The sequence below is a fragment of the Berghia stephanieae genome, chromosome 7 (assembly GCF_034508935.2).
Source record: "Berghia stephanieae isolate SIO BIC M18660-M18661 chromosome 7, UCSD_Bste_1.3, whole genome shotgun sequence".
In the NCBI taxonomy this organism is placed as follows: domain Eukaryota; kingdom Metazoa; phylum Mollusca; class Gastropoda; order Nudibranchia; family Aeolidiidae; genus Berghia; species Berghia stephanieae.
Genome location: NC_088366.1, coordinates 11714765 through 11729764, shown reverse-complemented (window position 1 = coordinate 11729764; position 15000 = coordinate 11714765). Strand labels below are relative to the sequence as shown.

Sequence of the window (15000 nt, the reverse complement as noted above, 5' to 3'; positions counted from 1 at the left end):
GAGTGACGTCATCTTCGAACTATCTATAGATAGTATGCGCTTGACTAAGAAGCTCAAAACATCCGGAACTATAACGGATACACAATTTTGTGTAACCTAGTCATCGGTCACATGATTCGTTGTTGTCCAACAAGTGGGCATTTCTCAATAAATGTAAACACGCTGCTTTGTTTTATGAAAGTTGTAAACGTACCCTATGTGAAACCTGAAACGTTTATAGTCTGGTTAATACAGTTAGTAAGAATTATTCATAAACGCGGATAGCGAAAAAACAACAACAAAGACCTGAGTATCTATTGAGTAAAATGACCAATTGTTGTAACGTTGGGTATTTCTCAAATTGTGAACACTTTTCACTAAGTGGGCCACTTTGAGCACACTTTGCAATGTGACCGATGACCCCGAGCACATGGAAATGTAATATAGATCATCTCCATTGGCGTACTCTAGAAAACCCCGTATTTCAATACTTGGCATGAAAACTCGTCCTCCAAATATTGATTGATCTGAATGACCCTTTCCTTGGCATAAACTTTCAAACCTGGGATTTCACAAAGTCATAGGTTTCAGAGGTTTTTATCAAGATGAGGGTCATTTAAATCGATCAATATTTGAAGGACGAGTTTTCTGGCCAAATTTCTAAATACGAGTTTTTTTTTCCCAGAGTTCACTTGATAATAAGACATTTTTATTTGCTTTTTCTCCTGGCAGTCACAAGTATAAATTTTTGCCTTTTTTGTACTCAGACGTCTTTTGAGATATTTAATGATTTTTTACAAATCACGCACACGCACGCACACACACACACACACACACACACACACACACAGAGAGAGAGAGAGAGAGAGAGAGAGAGAGAGAGAGGGATGGATGGATAGAATAATAGATAAATAAATAAAGATAGAGAGATTAGAGGGAGAGAGATAGAGAGAGAGAGAGAGAAAGAGAGGGAAAGAGAGAGAGAGAGAGAGAGAGAGAGAGAGAGAGAGAGAAAGAGAGAGAGAGAGAGAGTAGATAATAACAATTGTATCATAATATGGATACAAAATAAAGCCAAAATAACTCGGGTTGTGAAACTTGGCTTCATAAGCGTGCCGAATTCTGATCGTTACAATAATATAAAAATAATAATAATAAATAATAAATTCCCTTTATTCATCTCTAAGGGGAAACTTTTCTTTAGGGTCTATTCCGAGGGGAGACTGGAATAACCCAGGCGTCAGCCGCAGTGCAGCGCCGCAAATTGAGCTAAGGCTAGGTGACTTGCTCAAGGCCACACAACGGTACCTTTCGGGTATGAAGCAAAGACCGTACCGCTGAGCCACACAGTCCTATAAATGTGGCCGATGACCTCGAGCACATAGAAATGTAATATAGATCATCTCCATTGGCGTACTCTAGAAAATTGTGACGTTTTCTGAAAAATACAAGTATTTAAATTTTTGGCCATAAATGTTATCCTTCGGATATCTATCGATTAAGATAATCCGTGCCATGTCAAAAACTCTCAAACCCAGGACTTCCGCGAAGTCCTAAAGTTGATCGATATTTGAAGAGCGGATTTTCTGGCCAAAATTTTAAAGACGTGTTTTATATTCAGAGTGCAGCAAAAATTATAAAACGGTGGGGGTTGCCTGAAGCCTGGGATCGTGAAAATACTAACGAAAGAGTGAGAATGATAAGGCTTCGGATGGGAACAATACAGACAATGGACGTTTCGGGTACAAACTCTTCGTCAGCACAAAAATACACAAATTAACGTGGACAACAAATAAAATAAAATGCAATATAACAGACTATAGAAGTTATATTGTATTGTATTTTATTTGTTTTACACTTTATTTGATTATTGTTGTGCTGGCGAAGGGTTTGTACCCGAAACGTCCGTTGTCTGTATTGCTCTCACCCGAAACCTCATCACTTTTACTCTTTCGTTCGGATTTTAGCAAACAAATTATGAATATTTCCAATCCCAAAATGTTTGTTGAAGGACTTAAATGTCACAAACACAGTAAAACTTGTTAAAATTAGTCGGCTACTATGTGGCTTTGTGGTTTAACACTCACTTTCGGATCGGAAGGTCCCAGGTTCGAACCTCGCTCGGTGCATAGTTGAATCCTTGGAAGAGACTCTTTACTCACATTCTCTCACGGTACTGAGGTGTAAAATGAGTACCTGGCCGTTAACAGCTTTGTATCTGTCGGGAAAAAATTGTATTAACGCCTAATAGGTGTCATGGCTCGTTCTACATGTTACGTGTTGCTGTTGGGCAGGGACCCCTTGTAAAGCACTTTGAGCACGTTTTGTGTATATTGTCTTTAATAAATGCTTAAAAAAAATTTAGTCAAATCAGTCAAAGCAACGACTACTATTACGCGAATAACAACGCTGTAAGTCGAGTAGAGCCAACATAAATGATGAATATTATGAATAATGCACGCCGATAACTCTATTTCTTCAACATAATAGGATTCAATAGTCCTAATGACGCATTGTAACCCTGGCTCTAAACTATCGGAACAATGGCGGACGCTCGTATGAAATATTTCTCCGGCGAGCATAAAAGCGTATCCAGAGGGGAAAAAAACATAAATTTGATCATGTTTTGACTTTTACACATTCTGATCACAAGGCATATGAAAAGTTCTAGCCTACTTGAAGAATAAAAAGTAATGATTTTCTTTGTTTAGAACCAAGATGGACGCCGTTGCCGGGCGGCGTGACATCAGGCTACTGAATCCAATTTAGTAAACTCATCGTCTATAGATTGTTTTGGTGTCGGAGAGGTTTTGGATGGTCCACAAAATCGACATTTTATTTTTCGTGTCAAAGAGAGTGAGTAATGTTTAGAAAAGTACGAATGTAAATGTTGCTGCTCGAAGCTCGAAGAAATCAATAAAAATGTGAAATTAGTTATATGATAATAAATGAAACCAATGTGAAATTGAATGTAAGCTTCAATTTGATACACGAAAACAGATAAAATGGACGTTTCGGGTTTCCCCTTTTGAACAAAACAGGATGTATGAAACACTACAGAAGAATGAAATAACGCGGTTGTGGCGTTGTTAAGATGAATAATTATTCATCGTAACAACGCCACAACCACACTATCTCATTCGTCTGTAGTGTTTCATTCATCCTGTTTTGTTGATAAAGGGGCAACCCTAAACGTCCACAGTATCTTTCTTCGTCTAATAAATTGAAGCGTATACTTAAAGGCATCCATGTCAATAGCTGGAAAGGCATAGCAACACGTGGTCACAGAGGAACCATCAATTGACAAGTAAAGACTCTCTTGATATGTCGAGAAATTAAGGTTTCTGGTGGATACAAAAGATAGTTCGAAGATGATGTCAATCTTTGTTATTGTTTTTGCCATCCGCGTTTGTGAGTTGTTCTCACTAAACTGTATTAACCAGACTATAACAGTTCATGGTTACACAGAGTTTGTGTGTTGGTCCGTTATACTTCCGGATGGCAATGTTGTGAACTCCTTGGCCAAGCGCATTCTATCTATAGATAGTTCGAAGATGATGCAATCAGGTCTTTGTTATTGTTTTTTTTTGCCATCCGCGTTTATGAGTAATGCTCACTGAACTGTATTAACCTGACTATAAACGTTCTTGGATAGAGATTTGTGTGTTGGTTCGTTACACTTCCGGATTGCAATGTTATGAGCTTCTAAGCCAAGCGCATACTATCTATATTAATGATCTACTTTTTCCTGATGCATTTCAATTTTTTTTATTTCACAGAACATGAAGAATCAAGTCTTGACTGCAAGTGGATGGCTGAAATTTGTAAGAGTTTCTTTTTTAAAATTTCGACTTCTTGGTATATAGTGTATATGTGACCCATCGTCTTAAAACGGTATTATGTCGGAACGAATCATATGCCTAAAAGCCGAATTAAATGTTAATCTTGTAAAAAAAATAAATTGTTGGCATTAGCACTCTTCAATATGGTATCCATTCTCCTCAATAAAACATACAAACTCAACACATGTCTGATATTTCTGGCTATGAATTCAATTTTACATATCTTACCCAACCCGACTTAATACCGTTTTGAGGCGAAGGGTCACATATACCATCCGGGTCACAGTGCAATACTTTAACCACTCGGCCACTTCGTCCCCCTTGTGTATTAAAAATAATTTTTAAAAAAACAAAACAAAAATAACTTGAGCTGTTATATAGTACGATATCCACTAAAAGGTGCTCAAAACGCTTTACAAAGGGTCCCTGACCAATAGCAACGCATAACAAAGAGAACGAGACATGACGCCGGTTAGGCGATATTACAATTTTTTTTATGACAGAGACAACGCTGTCAACGGCCAAGTACTCATTTTCACCTGAGTACGGTGAGAAAATGTGAGTAAAAAGCCTTTTTCCAAGGACTAAACTATGCGCCGAGCGAGGCTCGAACCCAGGACCTTCCGATCCGAAAGCGAGTGTCATATACCACTAGACCACATAGCCGCACAATTTCCTTTCGTCATTAGAAATTTTAAAGATTTTTGGTTATAGTTATAAAACTTTAACACTATTGTGTTATGGTAAAGAGATTGTTTTGATTAACTCTCTCCTTACCAGCTATTTTTAGAATTTTCCTCGAAAATTCACACCCACCCAGCATGAAAATAGACTTTTCTTTCTCAAACAAAACGGAACAAGTGAGTTCTACAACAGCATGTTTAGTATTTATAGATAGTATGCGCTTGGCTAAGAAACTCATAACATTGACATCCGGAAGTATAACGAACCAACACACAAAACTGTGTGTATCCATGAACGTTTATAGTCGGGTTAATACAGTTCAGTGAGCATTACTCATAAACGCGGATGACAAAAACCAATAACAAAGACCTAAGTGACGTCATCTTCGAACTATCTATAACTGTAATCAAAACATTAAAAAAAAATTTATGATATACAAGGGAAATCAGATTGATAAAATTGTCGCTTACATCGTAACAAATGTGGCGATCTTTCTATGGGTGGTAAGGAGAGGGTTAATAAGAAATATCCGATAAGAACTTATTGCGTTTGTGTTTGAGTGCAAAATGTACAAATAATCTTGTGTTGGTTGTGTGTGAAATTTGGGTAAAATCCTGAAAATGACACGTAATGAGAGAGTTTTTCAAGACGTTAAGATCAATTATTATACTATAAGTATATATCAATATTGATGGTCTTGTCTAGACATGTGTGTTTTATCAGTCATAATCTTTTGTTTAATGTTTTCATTCTTGAAACTTTTACCTCATAACCCTTTTCAGTAAATATGATAATTATGATGATGATGATGATGATGATGATGATGATGATGATGATGATGATTATGTTGTTGTTGTTGTTGTTGTTGATGGTGATGATGATGATGATGATGATGATGATGATGATGATGATGATGATGATGATGACGATGATGATGATGATGATGATGATGATGATGATGATGATGATAATGATGATGGTGATGATGATGATGATGAAGATGATGATGATGATGATGATGATGATGATGATGATGATGATGATGATGATGATGATGATGATGATGATGATGATGATGATGATGATGAAGATGAAGATGATGATAAGGATGTCGGGGAAGACGCTTGTTGGCGAACTTGTCCATTAGATTGCATAAGGTGTTGGTGATGGAGATATTGACGGTATTTGAAGATTCAAAGTGGTCATTCTCAGCTTTTGGAAGTGGAATCACACTAATCATGTTCTATCTCAGTTGAAAAGTACATTGTCAATTTCATAATAGATAAAAACAAGAGCAATCAGAGTTTTTGTGGAAGATTACCACCTACATCTGTTCACTATTTGAACCACTCCCCCTTTGTCTTACTTCTTTCTCAAGTCCTTTTAATTTTACATCTAGAATGTTTTTACTCTCCAATTTTCTGTCTTTTCACTGGCGCTGATATGACCTGAAAGTGTTGCAAGCGTCGTCAAACTCTTTAAAAAAAACAACAAAACAATAACAACAAAAAAGAATAAATAAAAAATACCGCGATAAACTGTGCGGCTATGTGGTCTAGTGGTATGACACTCGCTTTCGGATCGGAAGATCCTGGGTTCGAGCCTCGCGCTAGGCGCATAGTTGGGTCCTTGGAAAAGGCTCTTTACTCACATTCTCTCACCGTACTCAGGTGTAAAATGAGTACCTGGCCTCTAAACAGCGTTGTCATTGTCCGAAATATTGTAATATCGCCTCACATGCGACATGTCCCGTCTTTTATGTTAAATGGTTGCTGTCGTTCAGGGACCCCTTGTAAATCACTTTGAGCACATTTAGTAGATATTGCGCTATAGATAGTATGCAGATGACGTCACTCAGGCCTTTGTTATGGTTTTTGCCATCCGCGTTTGTGAGTTGTACTCACTAAACTGTATTAACCAGACTATAAAAGTTCATGGTTACACAGAGTTTGTGTGTTGGTCCGTTATACTTCCGGATGGCAATGTTGTGAACTCCTTGGCCAATCGCATTCTATCTATATAAAGCTCAATTAAAATTAATTTTTAAAAAACTACGGCTCAAAAGGCCTGAAGAGTCCGAAAGCCTATCGATCAATACTTGTACAATGGGATGAATTCCATTCACATTTATTTATTATTCTAATAATACGTAAATAAGAATGATCACATGATCATTTCCAGATGTTCGAATGGCTGTCACAAGCCGATTTGGATATCTATCGCCTTCCAACACGTCATAGCAATGGCGGACATGGGATCGAGATACGCCCTTGACAACTTTCATTAATAATTCATCATCATTCTTATTTCTTTATTAGAGATATCTATTTGTTAATCCTTTCCACACTGGGTTCGATTTTACTCTATCAGTCTTGCTCACATTCAATATGCTTGGACAGTGTGGCTCAGCCGTAGGGTCTTGCTTTGCTTCCTATCCAAAAGGTACAGTTCGATTACCCGGCTTGTTGTGTGGCCTTGAGCAAGACAAATCGCCCTAGCTCACGTTGCGGCGCTGCACTGCGGCTGACGCCTGGGTTATTCCAGTCTTCTTTTGGAATAGATCTTAAAGACAATTTCCCCTTGGGATAAACGAAGGGAATTTAATCTTTAAAAAAAATTATTTAACAATATTCTAAATATTTTGGACTGATACCAAAAACGAGTTTAAAATTTAAGCTGAAGTAGTAGTTGCTTTAATCAAATCGAGTGATTTTTTTTTCAGATTTCAAAGAATCTTATCCTTCTCCTTACCAACTACAGGAAAATTGACACAATCGTTACAATACAGTGAACATTATTCTAACAGAACTTTTATGTACATCACAAAATTTGAAAAGAAAAATCTTTGTATAATCTAAAAGAACTTAATGTTGTTTTGTAGAACAAAATTATGTTTAGCATGCTCTTTGCTTTGAGTTTTAATAAATCAATTTTAGTGTTAGGAAGGCATAACATTTATTTGGTAAAAACATTGAAAATGTTTGGTAAGAAAACAAATAAATGTGTTGGTTTTTTTAAAGAAAGAGTTAATTTTCTTCTTAAGATTATTCTGACCATCAGCCCAATCTTCTATACCTTGTGTGGTATCTGGTCTTGTGGTATGACGCTCGCTTTCGGATCGGATCGGAAGGCCCTGGGTTCGAGCCTCGTTCGGCGCATAGTTGAGTCCTTGGAAAAGACTCTTTACTCACATTATCTCACCGTACTCAGCTGTAAAATAAGTACTTGACCGTTTAGGGGACAGCGTGATTCAGCGGTACGGCCTTTGCTTTGTACCAGAAAGGTACCGAGTTCGATCACCCGTCGCTGCGCTGTGTGGCCTTGAGCAAGTCACCTGGCCCTAGCTCAATTTGCGGCGCTCTACTGCGGCTGACGCCTGGGTTATTCCAGTCTTCCCTTGGAATAGACCCTAGAGACAAATTTCTCATATGGGATGAATAAAAGGAATTTTATTTAAGTTTTTAAAAAAATAACACCGTTTTGTCTTTGTCGGAAAAAATTGTTTTATCCCCTAACAGGTATCAGTAGCAACGCGTAACATAAAGAACGAGACAACAGGTATCATCTTTCGTTCTTTATGTTGCGTGTTGCTGCTGGTCAGGAATCCTTTGTAAAGCGCTTTGAGCAGATTTAGTGGATATTGCTCATATATAAAAACATAAAAGGTCAACATTTTTTTTGTCATTCCGATATAAAACCAGAATGACTCAGGAGATTACATATGAAAATTTGAGACCAAAAATAAACATCACAGCTTCCAAAATAAAACAAAAAATAAAAAGAACAAAATACCAAACACAGAATTGTTCGGACCGTCGTCTGTTTTGGTTGAAAGTGATATAGATAGTTCGAAGATGACGTCACTCAGGTCTTTGTTATTGTTTTTGCCATCCGCGTTTATGAGTAATGCTCACTGAACTGTATTAACCAGACTATAAACGTTCATGGATACACACAGTTTTGTGTGTTGGTCCGTTATACTTCCGGATGGCAATGTTATGAGCTTCTTAGCCAAGCGCATACTATCTATATCAGTGTTTTTACTGTCTTTTTATTATTGGCCGAAGAACGGTTTTGAGCGCGAAACGTTCCGTGCCAGGTAAATATACTTTTATAATATTCATCTTTGTACATTACTTTTTTTCCAGTTCTCAGCTTCGAGAAGCTTCGTATTCACCAGGTGACATATTATGTGAGGCTCGCTGAGAAAACCCGGGAAGATGAATATGAGCCAAAATCGAAGATAAAGTGTTTCCCATTGCAACAAATTTTATTCAGAAAAAAATTCGAAACTTAGGTTCTAATAGACATAGAAAGAAAATTTAAAGTGGTAAATGATCAGAAAGATGTGGTCTATACTACGTTTATATATATAACTCAATTTATGAAATTTGCGCATCTTTCCGGGTTTTATCAGCCAGTCACGCATATCATAAAAACAAATATTCTTCTTCTTCTTCTTCTTCTTCTTCTTCTTCTTCTTCTTCTTCTTCTTCTTCTTCTTCTTCTTCTTCTTCTTCTTCTTCTTCTTCTTCTTCAAGTACCAAGTCTGTGCCAGACATCGGTGATCATGGAACGCCATTCATCTCTCTGATCAGATAATCTCAAAAAACTAATATTACTCTTCTCATTCTTTGTCACCCAGCTGTTCAAACTATTCAAATGTGTTTGTCTAGGTCTACCCTTTTCTCTTTTTTAGCTTCTATCTTTCTATATATCGATGAAAAAAACAAACAAACAAACAAACAAACAAACAAACAAACAAAAAAGCTTATCAAGCAACGAGATCGGGACAACACGACTAATAAACAACGCTTGCCCCCCCCCTTCCCCCTCTCCCTCCCCTCCTCCTTCCTCCTCCCCCTGAAGACCTCTCAATTTCCACCGGATTGTCTCAGTTGCTTGCCATCATGCAAAGGGTCGTAACGATTGAAACTGATTCAATTTCCAGCGTATATTTATGGACCATGACACATATCGATGAGTCCGCGTCTCCAGGGAGATTTTTGTGCGGCCTTTCCGTGACCGATTCGATCCTTGGATTTACTTTTTTTTTTTTACGTCGCCACGAGTTATCTTGACCGCTGTCCCCCTCGATGTCTACCTTATTTGGCCATTTTGGTGTCCAATTTAAATTGGTTGAGATGTGAATGGCTCCAATTTCGTTTCGATTGGCGCTGGTACTCTTACGCTCTCCGTCTGTGTCTGTTGAAGATACTTTCTGAGTTTTTTTTTGGGGGTTTCATTTTTTTTTCATTCGAAGAATCAGATGGGATTTCAATGATGCTGAATTAGAGTTACTTGATATTCATCATTGACCTTTTATCCTTCACTAGTTGTTGTCATAAACACGATGGATTATTTGTTTGTAGGGGGGGGGGGGGAGTGATGGGGAGAGATAGAGAAAGAGAGAGAGAGAGAGAGAGAAAGAGATAGAGAGAGAGAGAGGGAGAGAGAGAGAGAGAAATAGATAGATAGAAAATAGATAAATAGATATACAGATAGATAAAAGAAGATAGATAAATAGATAGATAAGTAGATGGATAGATAGATAGTTAGAAAGATAGATAAACAGTTAGATAGATAGATAAAAGGAAAGATAAAGAGATAGATACATAGATAGATACATACATATATTCATAGATAAATAGCTAGATAAACCCATAGAAACATAGATACACAGATACATACATCCATCCATCCATCCATCCATCCATCCATCCATCCATCCATCCATAATACATACATACATACATACATACATACATACATACATACATACATACATACATACATACATACATACATACATACATACATACATACATACATACATACATACATCCAACCATCCATCCATCCATCCATCCATCCATCCATCCATCCATCCATACATACATACATACATACATACATACATACATACATACATACATACATACATACATACATACATACATACATACATACATACATACATACATACATACATACATACATACATACATACTACATACATACATACAAACGTACGTACATACGTACATACATACATACATACATACATACATACATACATACATACATACACACATACGTACGTACGTAGGTACGTACGTACATACATACATACATACATACATACATACATACATACATACATACATACATACATACATACATACATACATACATACATACATACATACATACATACATACATACATACATACATACATACATACATACGTACGTACGTACGTACGTACGTACATACATACATACATACATACATACATACATACATACATACATACATACATACATACATACATACATACATACATTGCCAGATACATAATTACACAGATAGATAGATATTTTCATGAGATATTGATGTGCAAACTCCCTAGAGAGAGTGCTCGACTTGTAAGACATAGGTGATAGAGAGATAATATGTTTAAAAAATTGACAAATAAAATGAACGATAGATTGGGGGGGGGGGGGGGGGGGGGGGGTGCTGTCTTATAAAACCTAAGGTTAGGTTGCTCTTGGATTTATTATTTCGCTTTATACTTTTCGCATCTTGCCATTTCCCCCCTTCTTGCTCCTAACCCTAACTGAACTCAACAGAACACCAGTTTGCCAATTCACTATCCCCTCCCCCCTCTCAAGCGCATAATGGACGGTGCCCCCCTTTTCGAGCCGTAATAAGTCCCGGCAACCCTTGTACGTAGATTCCTTGACTCTGGACAGAGATGCATATACGAGATGGAAGTCGGTTCGGACGAATTTAATCCCTCGAGGGGGCGGGGACATCGATTCCTCGAAACGGGAGAAGTTGCCGGGCTCTTCCACCAGCAAGAGGAGACATTGGGTATCAGCCAATCGGGTTCTGTCGAGAACCTGATTAACAGCACGCTCACTGCATCAGTGGGTACTTTCCACCTGCCCAACGTGTACCTGTTGTGGTAACGAGCCCGAAACCGCAGAGCATCTAGTTGAACGGTGTGTTGTGACGAGTGCGGTACGGAATTTGCTGATTGGGTCGATCGTCATAACATGGTAGTGTGAGCACCATTAGACGCTGCTGCCAATAGGTTTCAACAGTCGTGACGTCACTTCCCTCGTAATGACTCGTTGTAACTTAGTAACTGGCTCTAAACTATCGGAACAATGGCGGACACCCTTATGAATTAATTCTACCACGAGCATAAAAGTGTATCCAGAGAAAACCATTATAAATCAGTTCATGTTTTGACTTTTATACATTCTGATCACATGACATAAATATGAAAAAGTTCTAGCCAGCATGAAGAATAACCAAGAATAACCTTGTTTAGAACCAAGCTGCTCGTTGCTGGGCGGACGTGGCATCAGACTATTGAAGCCAATTCACTGACTTCTAAACAATCTGAACGTGCCTCGAGCATAGTAATATTCCTACAAACAGACAATCATACAAACAAGCAATCTCATGCACGCACAAACAAAAAAAACCTATCTTTTCACATCTGCAGCTGAATGAGTTGTCATTGGCTAAGAATATCAATAAAATCCTGAATGAGGGTGACTTTTTCAATTTCGATAAAGCGTTCTTTTCCACTTAGGAAACAAAACGCATCGTCGTAATCTGAACTCCGTGGACAACAACAGTCCGTTACTCTCATATCACGTGACCCACATTCCCGATCCGTCTTTATGTCAGGTTGAACCAGACGCTAAAAATTGAATTTTGAACTTGAGATGTTTTGGGGTTAAATCGGATAGACCCAATTACTACCGTATTCTTAAAAAATAACCAACACATGAAAAAAAATTTGGCTAGGAAACTAGTCCATCAAATTAATATCGATCGATCAAAAAACTCAAATGTTGGTAAAAGCTCTCAAACCCGGAAGTCTTCATGAAAACTCCAGGCTTAAATGATTTTGGCGAAATTTAGGTCATTTTAATCTATTGAAATTTAAAGGACGAGCTTTCTGGACAAATTTTTAAATATGTTTTTGAAGTAGTACGGTGGTATACTAGTGCCTTCCTGTTTTGTGTCAAACTGTTCTATCTGACTCTCCCTTTTTGTTTGTGTTACGGGTCAACTAAAAGTTACAAAACACCAAGAAGCTTTTTCAGAGAAAGGAGTCACTATTTGATTGAGCTTTTTTGAACTTTTTGTAGCGCAATATCCTTAAGGAAATACTACTTCACTTTTACTCAAGAAACCTGTACTAAACAAAAAAAATGAATAAAAAAGTAAGTAAAGAAGAAAACAGAAAAATATACTAAAACCTATTTCAAACACCCTCACGGAGCCACATTCAACACGAAAAATGAGATTACAACAGCAGCCCACATAGACGAAAACATCTACTAATCAACAACAAACCTACGGAACCACTTCAACAAGCAACAACACACAACAAACAAAACACATGTAACACACAGTCCTGACGATGGCTGGCTGGAAGGCCTGAAACATCGATGTAGACTGACTCCAACATCGTGGTAAATATTACAATGATATTAAAAAACCTATAGGGAATGAGATTAGCGGAAGAGTAGCGTCCCTTGATTGGGCGTCACCTTACAGAGAGAACGTCAATTTGGTTTTGAAGTGTCTCAAGCCGCTTTCACCGGAAGCGAATGCGCACAACCAACATGACGTTCTCTCTCTCTAATAACTTTACCTCCGGTGACGTCAAAGACTATGGGTGGCGTCCAATCAAGGGACGCTACTCTTCCGCTAATCTCATTCCGTATATCAATATTTCCTACTCATGTCCATTCATGTCTATTTCCTTCCAGGAGTGGTGCGATGAGTTTCTACAGTGGACACCAGAGGATTATGGAGGAATAGACGAATTGATTCTGTTCCAGAAGGAAGTTTGGCTGCCGGACATTTTTGTGGAAAATACGTAAGTTTGGGAAATTGGATGTAAAAAGAAAAATTGAGCCTTTATATAGCCCAATATCCACTAAACGTGCTGTGCTCAAAGCGCTTTACAAGGGTGACTGGCCAATAGTAACATTTAACAGGTAGGACGAGACATGACGCCTGTTAGGCGATATTACATTTTTTTCTCTGACAGATTCGAAAGCGAGTGTCTTACTACAAGCGCACATACTGTGCGGCTATGTGGTTGAGTGGTATGACACTCGCTTTCGGATCGGAAGGTCCTGGGTTCGAGCCTCGCGCTCGGCGCATAATTGAGTCCTTGGAAAAGGCTCTTTATTCACATTCTCTCACCGTACTCAGGTGTAAAATGAGTACCTGGCCGTAAACAACGTTGTCTTTGTCCGAAAAATTATAATATCGCCTAACAGGCGTTATGTCCCGTCCTACATGTTAAATGTTGTTGTAACCAGGGACCCTTTATAAAGCGCTTTGAGCACATTTAGTGGATATTGCGCTATATAAAAGCTCAATTTAATTCTATTTTTTACTCTTCCTCGTATATCCACTGTATTTTGATTTTTGCATATTATTGTGATCAGACTATTTTTTTGAGCTCATAAAGAAAACAATCCCACCTGTTTTTTCACACTCTTGTATGTTTCTAATCGTGATTTTACATGAGCGTCAAAACAAATCTTTGAAAGGAAAAAACAGTGTCAGAAAATCAGTCAGAATAATACAAGAAAAAGTTCATCCCTAAATGACAACCATTTTATTTCTCTCTCTCTCTCTCTCTCTCTCTCTCTCTCTCTCTCTCTCTCTCTATATATATATATATATATATATATATATATATATATATATATATATATATATTCATGAGATATTGGTGTGCACAACACTATAGAGTATAGACTATTCAAGGAGCATGTATTATAGTATTCTCAACACTTAATCGCCTACAACACTGTTTCTGCATGTTTTTTTTTTTTTGCGTCGTTAGTGTAGAATGCAATGACAAAATGGATTCATGTGAATAATTTTTGGCCATGTGGTCTTGTGGCTTTCGGATCAGAATGTCCTGGGTTCGAGTCCCGCTCGGCGCAATGTTGAATCCTTGGAAAGGCTCTTAGTCAAATTCTCTCATCGTACTCAGGTGTAAAACGAGTACCTGGCCGTTAATAGCTTTGTCTCTGTCGGAAAAAATTACAAATATCGCCTAACAGGCGTCATGTCCCGTTCTACATGTTACGTGTTGCTGTTAGCCAGGGACCCTTTGTAAAGCGCTTACTTTGAGCCCATTTAGTGGATATTACGCTGTTTTAAAAAAAAGCTCAATCGTAGTTGACTTCCGGCTGTTTACTTTGATCATTACATTATGATCTGGTTGGCACTTATCTAACCATTCACACGTTTTTAGTTTTGTTTTTCCTAAATCCTACTTCCATTTCATTACATCCATTCAAAACGATTGCGTGGGTGAAGATTTTGTACAATGTTATCTTTTCTCTTAGGTTCATCCCTCTACCAAGATAAAAACCTGTCATAATAAAATTTATCGGCATACACCGGGGAAAGATAATCTGGTTTTGTAAACGATTC

General features: G+C 37.8%; 1 protein-coding gene across 1 annotated transcript in view; it reads left to right on the top strand.

Annotated features, from left to right (window-relative positions):
- The window catches only part of LOC144976146 (uncharacterized), a 217287-nt gene that overhangs the window by 159985 nt on the left and 42302 nt on the right, over positions 1-15000 (top strand). The window contains exons 3-4 of the mRNA XM_078920328.1: positions 3759-3803; positions 13308-13417. Of these exons, the coding sequence (XP_078776454.1) occupies positions 3759-3803; positions 13308-13417 (155 nt within the window). The remainder of the gene's footprint in view (positions 1-3758; positions 3804-13307; positions 13418-15000) is intronic.